The 13,284-nt window shown below is 40.3% G+C and overlaps 1 protein-coding gene across 5 annotated transcripts in view; it reads left to right on the forward strand.

The window, feature by feature from the left end:
• Positions 1 to 2,409, forward strand: part of NCOA1 (nuclear receptor coactivator 1) — a 197,895-nt gene extending 195,486 nt beyond the window's left edge. For 2 of the 5 annotated variants that reach the window (XM_082671912.1, XM_082671913.1), the window contains exon 21: positions 74 to 2,409. In XM_082671912.1, the coding sequence (XP_082528038.1) occupies positions 74 to 244 (171 nt within the window). In that variant the 3' untranslated portion in view covers positions 245 to 2,409. The remainder of the gene's footprint in view (positions 1 to 73) is intronic. The other 3 variants (XM_082671914.1, XM_082671916.1, XM_082671915.1) reach the window with 3 other exon arrangements.
• Positions 2,410 to 13,284: the final 10,875 nt, after the last annotated feature.

Here is a 13,284-nt window from a genome sequence, read left to right on the forward strand (position 1 = left end):
TTCAAGTAGTACCCACTCATAAGCCGGGGGGGCAGACCCTTCTGTCTAAACACATCTTTTATTTGTGTTCCAGCAGGTGCAACAGGTTCAGGTGTTTGCTGACGTCCAGTGTACAGTGAATCTGGTAGGCGGGGACCCTTACCTGAACCAGCCTGGTCCACTGGGAACTCAAAAACCCACGGCAGGACCACAGACCCCCCAGGCCCAGCAGAAGAGCCTCCTTCAGCAGCTACTGACTGAATAACCACTTTTAAAGGAATGTGAAATTTAAATAATAGACATACAGAGATATACAAATATATTATATATTTTTCTGAGATTTTTGATATCTCAATCTGCAGCCATTCTTCAGGTCGTAGCATTTGGAGCAAAAAAAAAAAAAAAAGAAAAAAAGTTCACTTTCGTTGGGAGATTGAGAGATGTTTTTGTTTCTTTCTTTGTAAAGGCCTTGGATATTGAAAAAATAACAAGGCAGAACAGTTGGACAATCTCTCTCTTGAGCCAAATTTAATTATTCTTATTTTTGTAATCAGTCATTGGCTTCTTATCTGGATGAAGGCTTTTGGAGGAGAACCAAAATGACAAGTTCCAAGGGGAAGATGAAGCTCCGCCTCCGCTGGCTCAGTCCTGACCCTGCCAAGGAAGAAGGGCCCAGTGGGGCTTTGCCTGTGCCCATCCACCAAAGGCTGTCACAATGTCTCTAAATCAGCAGCCCTCCCCTTCCCAACCAGGCAGCTTGTGTGTACAATCAGCTTCTTCTAGCAACTCTATATCTGTTGGCTTCAAGAGAATATTTTGCCTCCACATATGTACCCCTTCTCCTTTTTTTAAAGATGGATTTAAACCAAGATGCCTCCAGGAATGAGGACGAAATGAGTATATTCACAGAAGAATCCAAAAAATACAGTTTGGGGGAAAATGCAATAATTTTTGATGAGATGGGTGAAGGACAAGAAGCGAGTTATGTCAATTATTGTAGATACAATTTTCTGATTAAATCTGGACAAAAGGCAGCCTGTTCTTTCTGCTTTTATTGTATTAACAGCTGAGGTAGCTAAAGTTATTTAAAATAAAATTAAATTTATGATCCAGTAGCTTATTTTTCCCTTTAAATCTCACTGTAAATATATTTGATTTCTTGTAGAAATTGATTTCCTTCTGTTTAATTTTATGGTTTTATTATCCTACTCTTGATTTTTCTAAATTTCTGTGTGTGAAATATAACACTGATTGAATTTCAGTTACATTTGGCTAGTAATATTTCATTATTTTAATAACTGTGACGCCATGTATGGATTTACTTTGGGTTTTACATCAAAATGCCACTGCCAGAAAGAGCTGTTCCAGATGAGCTAGAGCATACTGCCCTAGAGTGTCCCTGGGATCATCTAACTTGAGAGCAGTGCAAGGAATTATCACCAGAAGTGCACAGGCTACTTGTACAGAGAAAAATTAATACTCAAAGAAAATCTTCTTCTTTTTTTTTTTTTTTTAGATTGACTTTGGGAATTTGAATTTTCATCAGTGCAAATATAAATCTCTCTATTCCTGCTCTGAGGCTAATTGATACCATATTTTCCCTTTGTGTCTTGTCACTCTGCCACGTCTTGTCTCATCCTGGCCTCTGAGTCAAGGACCCAGTGAACTGACTTTCTAGTTCTAGAAGTGCCACTGAAAGGCCAGGAAAGCTTGAGAAAGGTATTCTGGAAGAAGCAAAGGTAGACCCCCATCACTCGCCTTTACTGCACCCCTGGGCCTGTGAACGATGACAACATCTGACATTGTGCACCAGCTACCTCTGCTTCCATGGCAGAGAAAAGGCCATAAGAACTAACAATGGAAGAGGAGCACGGACTCAGACATCAAGGAAGAAGCCATTTTCCCAGGTCCTCCTTTCTGCATCTCACCACCCCTAGTTACAAGTAACTCCATTGAACAGCATCTATTCAGAACCTGTACCGAATAAAAAGATTGATGGAAGGGCTCAAGTGGGTAGCAACTATTGAAACAGAAACAGGACACTCAGTTACAAACATTCTCTCTTTTAGTTTTTCAGAAAAATGCATCCCTGATTTAATTCATTCCCAGCTTGAAAGCCCAGCCATATTATGCTAGTCCCTCCCAAACTGTTCTAGGAGGTCATTTCTGTTTTGTTTGTGATATTTAGACGTGCAGACTTCAGGAAGTTCACCTTTAACTTCAGCATTCCAGATGAAGTTTCCTGACTCAGTACTTTTGCATAAGGAACTTAAAAAAAAAAAAAGTGGTAAGGAAAATTGGAGATGCTAATATCCTCCCCCATCCCAACTGCACCTTAAAGTATGCATGTCACCTTCAAGGTTTTATAATTGCACTGTTTGTTTTATGTATGTACAGATTAAAATTATTGCTACATTTGAGGAAAATAAAATTGCTTGCTTCTATGTAATTCCTGTCATTCCACAGGAAATTCACTTTTCCAGCTACTGAATAGATGGGTTGCCTCTTCTTTTACAGGGAAGAAATGAAACCTACATCCTGCAGGAATTGTCAAAACCCAAAATGACTAACTATAATTAAAGGATAATAAAAGAAAGGATCCCTGAAGCTAAAGCTCCTCGAAGTCATCCTAATAAGAACCAGCCCAGTGAAATTTGAGAAGGTCCCAGTGAAGTTGAGATAGTAGGCTGTGAGGAAATGCTAACTCTGGCCACTTGTCTGATGATTAAACACTCTGGTCCTACTGTTTCTTGACCTAGGAGATCTGGTCCAGGCAGCACTTCTTAGCCACAGGATAACATCTCTCCCACAATCATTGGTTTTTACACACTAACATTTATTATTATTATGCAGATGTTGAATCTTACTTGAGGAGGCTCTTTCTTGACAATGCATTTTATGAAAATTAGGCCCTGTTTCTTGTTTGTGTGTTTTTTTTTTTTTAGGCAACTAGGTTCACCAACACTTGGCCAAGTAGGGCCGGCCAGGGTAAGGAGGGTGAGCAAATGTGATTCTAGAGGGAGGGGAGGGAATTTATCGCACACACATTCCTACGCATAACTACACACAGATTTGGTAGCTGTTGTCTCAAATTATACTTTTGGGAGAACAGAACCTTTTTTCCAAAAGTCAGGATAAGGTAAAAAAAGATACTTAGGTGAGGCTGAACATTGATTTAAATTTATCCTAAGGTAGGGGTGTGAAGGCCATTAGAAAAACAAATAGTAATAAGTGAGGAAAAAGTGAGGTTGATGTAGAACTTCATCTTCTTTATGGTTTTGCCTAGAGTAGTTTCCATACTTAGAAACTGTCTCCTGGGCCCTAAGAATCAAAGAAAAAGAAAGGACAGTTGGCTGTTTACAAAGGAAGTTGTGCTTATTTCCTTGTTGACATTAACTGCTCTTCCCAGAAGAGCTGCTCCACTTGAATAAAGTGAATAATTCAGAGCAAGCTCGATCCTTGACCATTCCTGTACCTCTGAAGAAGATCTTGATGATTTAATTAGGCCCATAAATTTTCTTTATTGGAGAAAACTGCCAAAGGAAGCATTCCTCCATACAGAACCTTTTCTGCCAGCACTAAATTAGTTTTCTTTTTATACTTTATATTCATTGCCACAAGAGCTCTTAACAAGATTGAAGAAACGCAAAGCTCTGGCCTCACTCAACACATTTTATTGTCTTTATCCAAGGCACTAAGGATGTGGAAGGATCCAGACAGATGTGAACCCTGCCCTCCCAGAGCTTATATTTACATGGGGGTACTTACATAGTTAGAATCACAATTGGATTAAATGATATAAAGGAGAATTAGAAGTTGCTTTGTGAGTGAGACCTTGTCTGGAGAGTGAAAGGTTTCCTTGAGGAAGAAATGGCATTTGAAGTGAGGTTTGCAGGATGGGGAGGAAGTAGCTCAGTGAAGAGCAGGCTGAGAATTCTGAGGACTGGCATGTGTGAAGGAGGGCCCGGAGGCAAGAAGGAGCCCCAGAGAGCTGCTCTTCTAAACTATTAACCAGTGTTCTGAGTTCTCAAACATGTTATTAGAATTATGTTACCTGGTGGGCTGCAAAGTAATTTAAATCAGCTTTTGGCTCCAGGAGGGACATGAACGGGCTTTGGGATCCTCACTTGGAAATTGTGCCAGCCAGTAGCTAAGGTCTCTTCCATAACTAGCCCTAACCAGCCAGAAGTGCAGGCTTTTATAGCTTTTACATAATCTGTTGGAGCTGATGAGAATAATTTTAAAAATTCAGGGAAAATCAATTTGCACTGTAACATTTCTAAGGTGCTTTTAGGTACATTATCTCATTTAATCCCCTGCAGTCCTTCGAGAGAGTTGTAAAGAGAAAGGTCAGGACACAAACACTGTCTTTCAGTAGAATTGGGACTGGAACCAGCTCTTCTAATTCCAAATTCTGGATTAACTATCCTGGACTATATGATTTAGGATGCATTTGGAGTCTGCAGACTTTAATCTCATTGTGTGACCTTAGGCAATGCTTTTTTACAGGAAATAACTTTTAAAAGCAGGCTTTAAAAAGAGGCCTGAGAACTCACAGGCTGAGAAGAGAGCACCTGGCCCCTTCTCTGGAGGCAGTCAGAGAGCCTGACCTTTGGAAGCCTAAAAGAGGGTGAGCTTTGGCATGAAGTCAGCAGGTGTCCTGATACAGTTTTGGGAGAGGCATTCTGTCCCTGCGTATCTTAACAGAAAATGAAGGAGGGGCTCCATGAAACTGCAGTGTCATCCCCTTAGCTTAAAAGAACTTTGGAAAATATGGGTTCCTTGTGGGGCAGGTATAAAACGACTGGCAGAGGACCCCTTTTGTGAGGTAAAAAATTTGGTTTCTTGGAGCGGATCATGGAAGCATTCACTTTTCTCTAACTCTTGATCCTTTTGCAGACAACGAATCTTTCTTTTATGCTGGAGTTTAGCTCTGGTCTAATCATTTGTGCTTATCTCAGAACTTTGGTAGTTTGTGCAACCAGCAGAACTAAGCAGTGTCTAGAGGTATTTGTAGCAAACCCAAGACATTGGCTTGAGAAAAGAAGAATTAAAATGTTAAAAGGAATAATTTCTATTTCATCAGGTTTTCCTCCCGCTCCAATGCCCAGAGGTCCTAAGGTACAGAATAAAACAAAAAACTTTAGACCAAGTTTTCAGTACTTATGACATTTTTGATGAGCTGTTGCAGTACAGACACTGTGATAGGAAGTGTGGGAAGTACAGAGACACTTGCCTGAAGCTGCCTCCTTCCTAATAATGGAGATTATTACAATCAGTTAAATACTTTCCAGGCAATATGCTAGACTAATACTCTTGTGCTAATAATTTCTTAGTTTGTACAGCACATTCACATACAGTATGTCATTTGATCTTCAAAATCCTATGAAGCAATTAGAATAGGTCATAGTGCCGTCTTACAGATGGTGAAACTGAAGCTCAGATGAATGGTCAGGTGGCTGGTAAGTGCCAGACCCGAGTCTATCCTTGGGTTTTGTGATGAAGCCTGCCGTTGTTTCCACTGCCCAATTCAACTATTAAAGATAAAAGCACCCTTAGACAGTGACACATAGAGACTAGGAATCCTGATGAGTTAAGAGTTTTTCTCTAGAATTCAATTTCCTTAAAAGCTTATAGGGGTTTCCATTTTGAAAATAAAACCTGGGCACTAATTTTGAATGTGTTAAAGTACTGATTTTTTTTTTTTTTTTTTTTTGTATTTTAAACTTGTGTGAGGGTAATAGTTCTCAAGCAAGTCCCTGACTCTCGCTGAACAATTTCATCTTTTCCCTTGAACCCAGTACTGCTTACATTTATATGCATCTAAAGTCTACTCTTCTAGCCAAGATCTCTCTTCAAGATCCAGTCTCTAATTTCCAACTGGTGAACATTACCACGTGGATGGCTCCCACCCCACACTCAGCACCTCAAACTTAAGCCCCAAACCAAACAACTTATCTCCCCACAAACAGCTTCTTTGTCCCTTACCTGAATTAGTTGTACCATCATTCCGTTAGTGGTCCTTTTCAACAACTGCCTCCTACTCAAATTACCGAATTGCAAAAAGTTGTCTTTTGTAATGCCTCGGAGCTGTCTTCTCTTTTCTAAGCCTATTGATCAGAGATCGAATTCCAGACTCTTTATGGTGGGGGTGATTATAGTAACTACCTTCATGCCTTTTACATTCATCCATCACACCGTCATCAGAGAAGTCTCTCTAAACACAACCTTCAAAATCTGTTGGTGACTAATTCTTGCCAATTGTTGACCTGAAATCTACCAGCCTTTTAAGCTTCATGGCCCTCTACACCCTCTCTAAACAAATGATCCTGCCACACTGATCTGGTCTTTATTCTTGGATTCACTGTTTGTGTTCCCACTTCCATTGCCACATTCATTCTCTTCCCCCCAACCTGTAATGCTCCTCCTTTCTCCTCACTACTCATCCTTCATGGCTTCAATTTATTCTTTTGAATTTTATTTTTTTATACAGCAGGTTCTTATTAGTTATCCATTTTATACGTATTAGTGTCTACATGTCAATCCCGGTCTCCCAATTCATCCCACCACCACCACCCCCACCGCCACTTTCCCACTTTGGTGTCTATACGTTTGTTCTCTACATCTGTGTCTCTATTTTCTGCTCATGGCTTCAGTTTAGATGCCCTTTCCAAGAAGCCCTCCCTGGACCCCACACTTAGATTAGTCCCCTCTTCTGTACTGGCTTGTGCAGTGTCGGGGCCTCCATTTGGCACTTGGCTAGATGTACGTGTTTCTCTCCACCAGATTGTAAGCTTCTTAAAGAAGAGGTTCACATTTCTCTTTCTTCCCCCTCTCAGTGCCTTCCACATAGTAGGCTCTCAACTGCTGATTGAAGAAATAGATGCAGAAGCAGTATTTTAAATAAGGGAAACGAGCTGATAGATCAGGTGCTGAGTTGTCTTCCTAGAGTCTGGATTGTTAAGCTAATGGAAGGTTGCAAAGTATCCAAGAGTTCAAGACAAGATCATGATTCTATCATGATGACTGTTTCTTTTTTTAATGAAATGTGAGCCTCTACATATTTGGAGAATTTACAGAACATTAGCAGTTATCTTTATTACTTCCATTTTTTTAAGGACCGTGTCTAAAAACAATTAATGCACATATAAGTTACTCAAAAGTAGTACTTCATTATTTACATGCTCAAGCTTTATATTTATCGATGATACATGCTGCTGTTAAACCCTTTACTTTCCTCAGAAATTACTTCCCCACTGAAGATCAGCTGATTGGATTGACTACACTTAATGAGAAAATAGAAAAAGACAGATCAGGAGAGACAGTCCCTTCTGGTTTTCCTTCCCAGAGTGAGTATATAGAATGTCCTACTAATCTTTCACCTACAATATAATGCCACTGAGAAGTGATTCATGATGAAATTGAACAAGAATAAGATGGCTTTTTGTGAAATTTCTAATTGGCCTTTAAAACCAGTGCCTCTGGAAACTGAGTGACTTAACTTGGTACGTAGACAGATGGGAAAGGTCAATGAGCAGGAAGACCTTCCTCTAACAGAACAAATGTCCTACTTGGAATTTTCCTCATACCTGAAGAGCCAGCCCTGCTCAGTTCTGCCTTGTTTGTTTTCAAATCTAAAGTAATTGATCATACACCTGCCTGTACTAAATTTTAGGCTGCATATTTCCTATTCATTGTCCTTTTTAACTTGCAAACTTTTATAAAATAGGTATTAATTTTTTAAAATTAGCTTTTCTTTTTAACATTCTTCTGATGTTAGCAATTGTGTTTTAAATGATAATTACTTAGTAAGCTAGACTTTAAAGTTCAACAAAAACCAACTGGGAAAAAGGCTCTACATAGAAAATGCTCTGTTTAAAGACTCGTGCACGTCTAAGCCTCGGCTTTAAAATTTCATCCTATCTTCTCTTGAAAACTTTTTTAAAGCTTTTTAAGAACATTTTCACGTGTATGTGAAAGTAGCAAGATTAGTATAAGGGACTAGTTCTAGGTTTTCAAATCAGCCTTTGATATGTAATTTTTATAACCCCAGATAAAGAGGTGACTTCAGTCACTCTTTCCACGTCAAAAAGTAAGTTGTAGTTAGTCTTGGGAATCTTTAGACTTAAGGGTTTGTCTTTTAAAACATTGCACAATAGCTACTTTAAAGAATGAATATTTTTAATGTAATAGTAATAACAACATATATATTTTCAGTCAACAGTTATTCATTTAATACCTAGTATTTCCCAGGCACTATTCCAGGCACTGGGGCTACATCCATGAAGAAAATGAAAATCCTTGCCCTCATGGAGCTTGCATTCTAATGAAGCTTGACTGACAAATGAACAAAATATGTGGTGTGCCAGAAGATTAGTGCTATGAAGAAAAATTAAGTAGGGAAGGAGGGATAGAGAACACTACTGGAGGAGAGTGGTTGCAGTTTAAAACAGGAAAGTCAGGTCTTCAGAGAAGGGGACATTTGAGTGAAAATATGGAGAAAGAGCTTTCTAGGCGGAGGTGCAAAAGTCTTGAGGCTGGAGCAGAGTGAATGCAGAGACTTGTAGGAGATGAGGTCAAAGAGGTAATGAGGGCCAGGATGGTGTAGGGCCCTATAGACCAATGTAAGAACTTTGGCTTTTACTCTGAGATGGCGAGCCATTGGAGGATTTTAAGCAGGGGAGTGACCTGATCTCACTTGGGTTTTGGAAGGATCACTCGGGATTTTGTGTTGCACATAGTTGTGGAGAAGGCAAATGCAGAAGCAGGTAGACCTGTAGGAACCTATTGTAATAGTACAGCTGCGAGAAGATGAGTCGGACCAGAATTGTAGCAGTGGAAATTGTGAGAAGTGGTGAGGTTCTGGGTGTATTTTGAAAGTAGAGACAACAGTATTTGCTGACATATCAGATGTGGAGTGAGAGAAGAATCAAAAACAACTCCAAGGTTCTTGGCCTGAGCAAACTGGAAGGAAGGAATTTCCATTAACAGAGATGGGGAAAAGAGGCAGGTTTAATTTATTTTCTGTCATGATAAGTTTGAGATTCCTGTTAGACATCCAAGAGGAGGAGATGTCAAATCTATTGGATACAGAGGCGGCTGAAATTTAGGGAGTAGTTGGGGCTAAAGATACAAATTTGGAAGTCATCAGTATATAAATTGGCTTTTAAAGCTAGGAGACTGAAAGGTAACTGGAACCCAGGTCTCTTAACTAGGCCATCTCCCTCATATTAAATAATCATGCCAAAGTAGGGTTTATTCCAGGAACAAAGATGGTTCAGTATTTGAAGTCTTACACTGCAAATCACCACAGTAACAATGGAGAAAACCCATACGATCATCTCAGTAAATGAAAAAAAAAAACACACATATGAATTTTTTAGATTTAGCAAAGCAGTGGCAGAAGGGAGCGTCCTTAATCTGATACAAAGAATTTGCTGAAACTTTCAACAAATTAACATACCTAACAGTGAAGATTTAAAAGCATTCCCATTGCAGTCAATAATAGCAAGTCAGGGATACCTATGAACACGGCTAGTATTCTACTACAGGTCCTAGCCAGTGCAAGGACCTGAACTGACCTCTCCATAATGCAATAAAATGAGAAAAAACATTGAGTATAATGATTGCATTGAAAGAGACTAAATTGTCTGTGGTGGTGATAGATATATAGTGCTTTTGTAGGGTATTGTTTAAATTGATCCTTAAATTTGAATTGATTAATTCCTGTTAGGAATTATTCACAGATAAGGAAACTGAAGCAAAATTGCATAGCCATAAGTAGCAGAGTTCAGCCTTAATCTCAAGTCTTCTGGGACTGTCCTCTGCCTTGCTCTTTCTGTTTATACCATAAGGAAGTAACACCATATTGCTTACGGCTCAGTTTTCATTTTGTAACCACATCATCAGTCTTGTGCCATTATTTCACACAGCTTCCTTACTGATGTCCCAGCTTTCCTCCCCATTCCCAGCAAATACATCTTGTACCTGTTGCCAGAACAGTCTTCCTCTTGGATCATTAGTACTTCTTCAGAATTCCTTACATCCAATGCTGAGGAGGAGGTGGAATGCCTTATCCCCACTTCTTCCTTTACAGAGTGAGTTTAATAAACATAATCCTATGGAGTCAGTTGTTCCACTCCTTGTTCTTCTTCATGCAGTTTGAATGAATAGCCTAGTTGGTGGCTGATTGCTTTTGGTCCATGTTTCTCGTTTGGGTGGAACTAATCAAAGCTTGATAGATTGAATGTGGGGGATATATTCTCTCTCTCTCTCTCTTCTCCACGTGACCAGTAGGAAGGAGCAACTTTCGTGAGTCTCAGGACAGGAAATTAGCAAGCCCATTCAGGCTATCACACAAAGCTCTATCATCTAAGCTATGGATAATAAAAGTGATATTTTGCTTTGTCACCTGCTTTTTATCTTATTTCTCAAAAGCCTAGGTTCAGGGCTTCCCTGGTGGTGCAGTGGTTGAGAGTCCGCCTGCCGATGCAGGGGACACGGGTTCGTGCCCCGGTCCGGGAAGATCCCACATGCCGCGGAGCGGCTGGGCCCGTGAGCCATGGCCGCTGAGCCTGTGCGTCCGGAGCCTGTGCTCCGCAACGGAAGAGGCCACAACCGTGAGAGGCCCGCGTACAGCAAAAAAAAAAAAAAATAAAAAAACCTAGGTTCAGAACTTGGGTGCCACTTTTTTGGCCCTTGCAAAGCCCCCAAAGCTAAAACTTAGGCCAGCTTTTAAGACCTACCATATCTAGATCTCAAAGTAGAGGAGAAGCTGGGGCTGTGCTAACTTGCCCTCAGAGGACAGCTAAAACTTGTGAGGTCATAGTAGCCGAGGGCAGTGGTTCGTGGTTCTCAGCCATTTTTCCACACTGACACCTTCTCGTCAGTAACAGTGGTTCACCACTGCCATTATTCTCAACCAGGAAGCAGTGCACACCCGTAGGATGGCATCTCAGAACCTGTGGGGAAGATACGTTCATTAAACAACAATAAAATGAGACTTTAACATGGCCCCCTAGGGGAGCCCTGTGCGTTCTGCCAGCCCCATGAGAAGCAACGACCTAGGTGCTGATCCTCGGCTTTACAAGCTCAGAAGCTCAATTTTGTCAGCTCATCCACTTATAATTGGTCCCTAGAGTATTGAGTCACACAGCTCATAGTCACAGGAGACTGATTTATAATCCAGAATGTCAATTAACCAATATATAATGGAAGATACAGCTTCCCAGCGCTTGAACTCCTCGTGACCCCTTTTCAAACCACTCTCTAACTAGTATCTAGATGGCTGAAAATCAGAGGAGTAACCAGCTATGAGAGGTTAAGAGAAAATTGACTGACAAAAGGCCTGATTCTCAATCCCAGTCCTGCCACTGACTTTGATCTTGGGCAAGTCAAAGCCTTTCTGAATCAGTAACCTTGAGACAAGACTGCCTGCATCACAAAACTGTCAGGATTGATTAACACATATGGAAGCACTTTGTTCATAATAAAAGATTTTTTCACATGTAAGAAACTTAGCAAAGCATAGGAGACTCTTTTTCAAGGATTTGTCACCTATTCTAGGTCTTGCAGCACAGACTTTGCTCCATTGGAGGATCCGTTTTTTGTAAATTTGGTATACAAGGCCAGATACAGTGTACTTAGTGCCAGATTCTTCCTCTCCATCTTGACTCCTTCCTGTAAGCACATCATACACTATCCTAATGTGTTGATTGTAAATCACACACATTTATCGTACACTTTTTAGGTTGCCTGCCTCCTGGGACCAGGCTGCTTCTAGATAACACCAGAGTTTCCGATTCAGTAGGTCTGGGGTAGGGCCTGAGAATTTATATTTCTAATAAGTACCCAAGTGATGCTGATCTAGGGACTATGCTTTGAGAACAGCTGATCTAGTTCAGATGATAATGAGCTTAGCTGATTCTAATAAGAAAATCTGCCACTTCCCTGCTACTGTCTTGTTCTCACTTGGGTCAGCACATGAGTGCCTGTCCTTTCCTCACTTGGGTAGAAATTTATGCTATTTGTGCTCCCTGCTTTGGGATTTACCAGAGCGTTATTTCCCAGGTGTGTAGACACTCATCTCTCTCTGGCTTTCTCACTGTCTTACTGCAGAATTTGAATTTTAAAAAATACGTTAAAAAAAAATACAGTGTCATTTGGAAACGTTTTCCTAATTGTCTTGAATGGAAGTAGCAGGGAGTGGATGGCATCACTCCCTAGCAGAAAAGGAATTAGACTGGCTTACATGACTCATGGCTTTCCCTTAAGGAAAGCTCCTTAAGGGCCATGTCTTATATTTTTATGCTCAGGTTGTAGCACCAAGTGCCCCGGCATTGTTCCAAGGGATTTGTACATACTGACACATCTAATCCACATAGCACTCCTGTAAATCCCTGTTGTACAGATGAAGGTCCTGGGGCTCAGGGAACTCGAGTGAAGTGACTTGCCCAAGTTCACACAGCTGAAATATGCGAGAGCCAGGATTTGGACTCAGGCTGTTTGCTACCAGGGTCTGAACTTTAACGACTATGTTATGCCATGTAATACAGTGCTCAGTAAGTTTGTTCAGTGTTATGAAAGGCTATGTGCTTCCCGCTTCGTAGAAGAAAATTAAGTCAACAGGTATTTCTTCTTATACTATAAACTCATGTATATTCATACCTTCATATATACCTTCATATACCTTCATATATACCTTCATATACCTTCATATATACCTTCATATACCTTCATATATACCTTCATATACCTTCATATATACCTTCATATACCTTCATATATTCATACCTTCATACCTTCATTCATACCTTCATATATTCATATATTCATACTATAAACTCATGTATATTCATACCTTTTCCCCACTTCTTTTCTTCTAGTCTCAGAAAAGGTTTCTCTCTCTCTCTCTATTCAAGGCCTGTCCTTCCTTATGCCCTTGACCCTACCACTTCTCATTTTTTCCTGAACTTCTTTTATCAGTTATTCCATTTAGTAACTTCAGTCTCTCTTCTCCTTCTCCTCCTTCTCACCTATTAACTTGCTCAAGCGTCTAAGTAAATTCCCCTTTGGGACCCAGCATTCACCTTTCCAGCCCCCACTGTCCTCTCTCCTCCCATTTAAGCTTCTTAAAATAGTCCCCACCTCTTACCTCCCCTCCCATTCTTGTCGGTAGGTTCCAATCTGATTCCCACCTCATATACTATTTAAACTGCTTTCACCAAGTTAATCAACATATTCCCAATTGCTAAATGTTTTCATTTCTTATTTAGTGAAATTCTGTGCTGCCCTTGATTGCTCTCT

Source organism: Grampus griseus (assembly GCF_964374135.1).
Source record: "Grampus griseus genome assembly, chromosome: 15".
In the NCBI taxonomy this organism is placed as follows: Eukaryota; Metazoa; Chordata; class Mammalia; order Artiodactyla; family Delphinidae; genus Grampus; species Grampus griseus.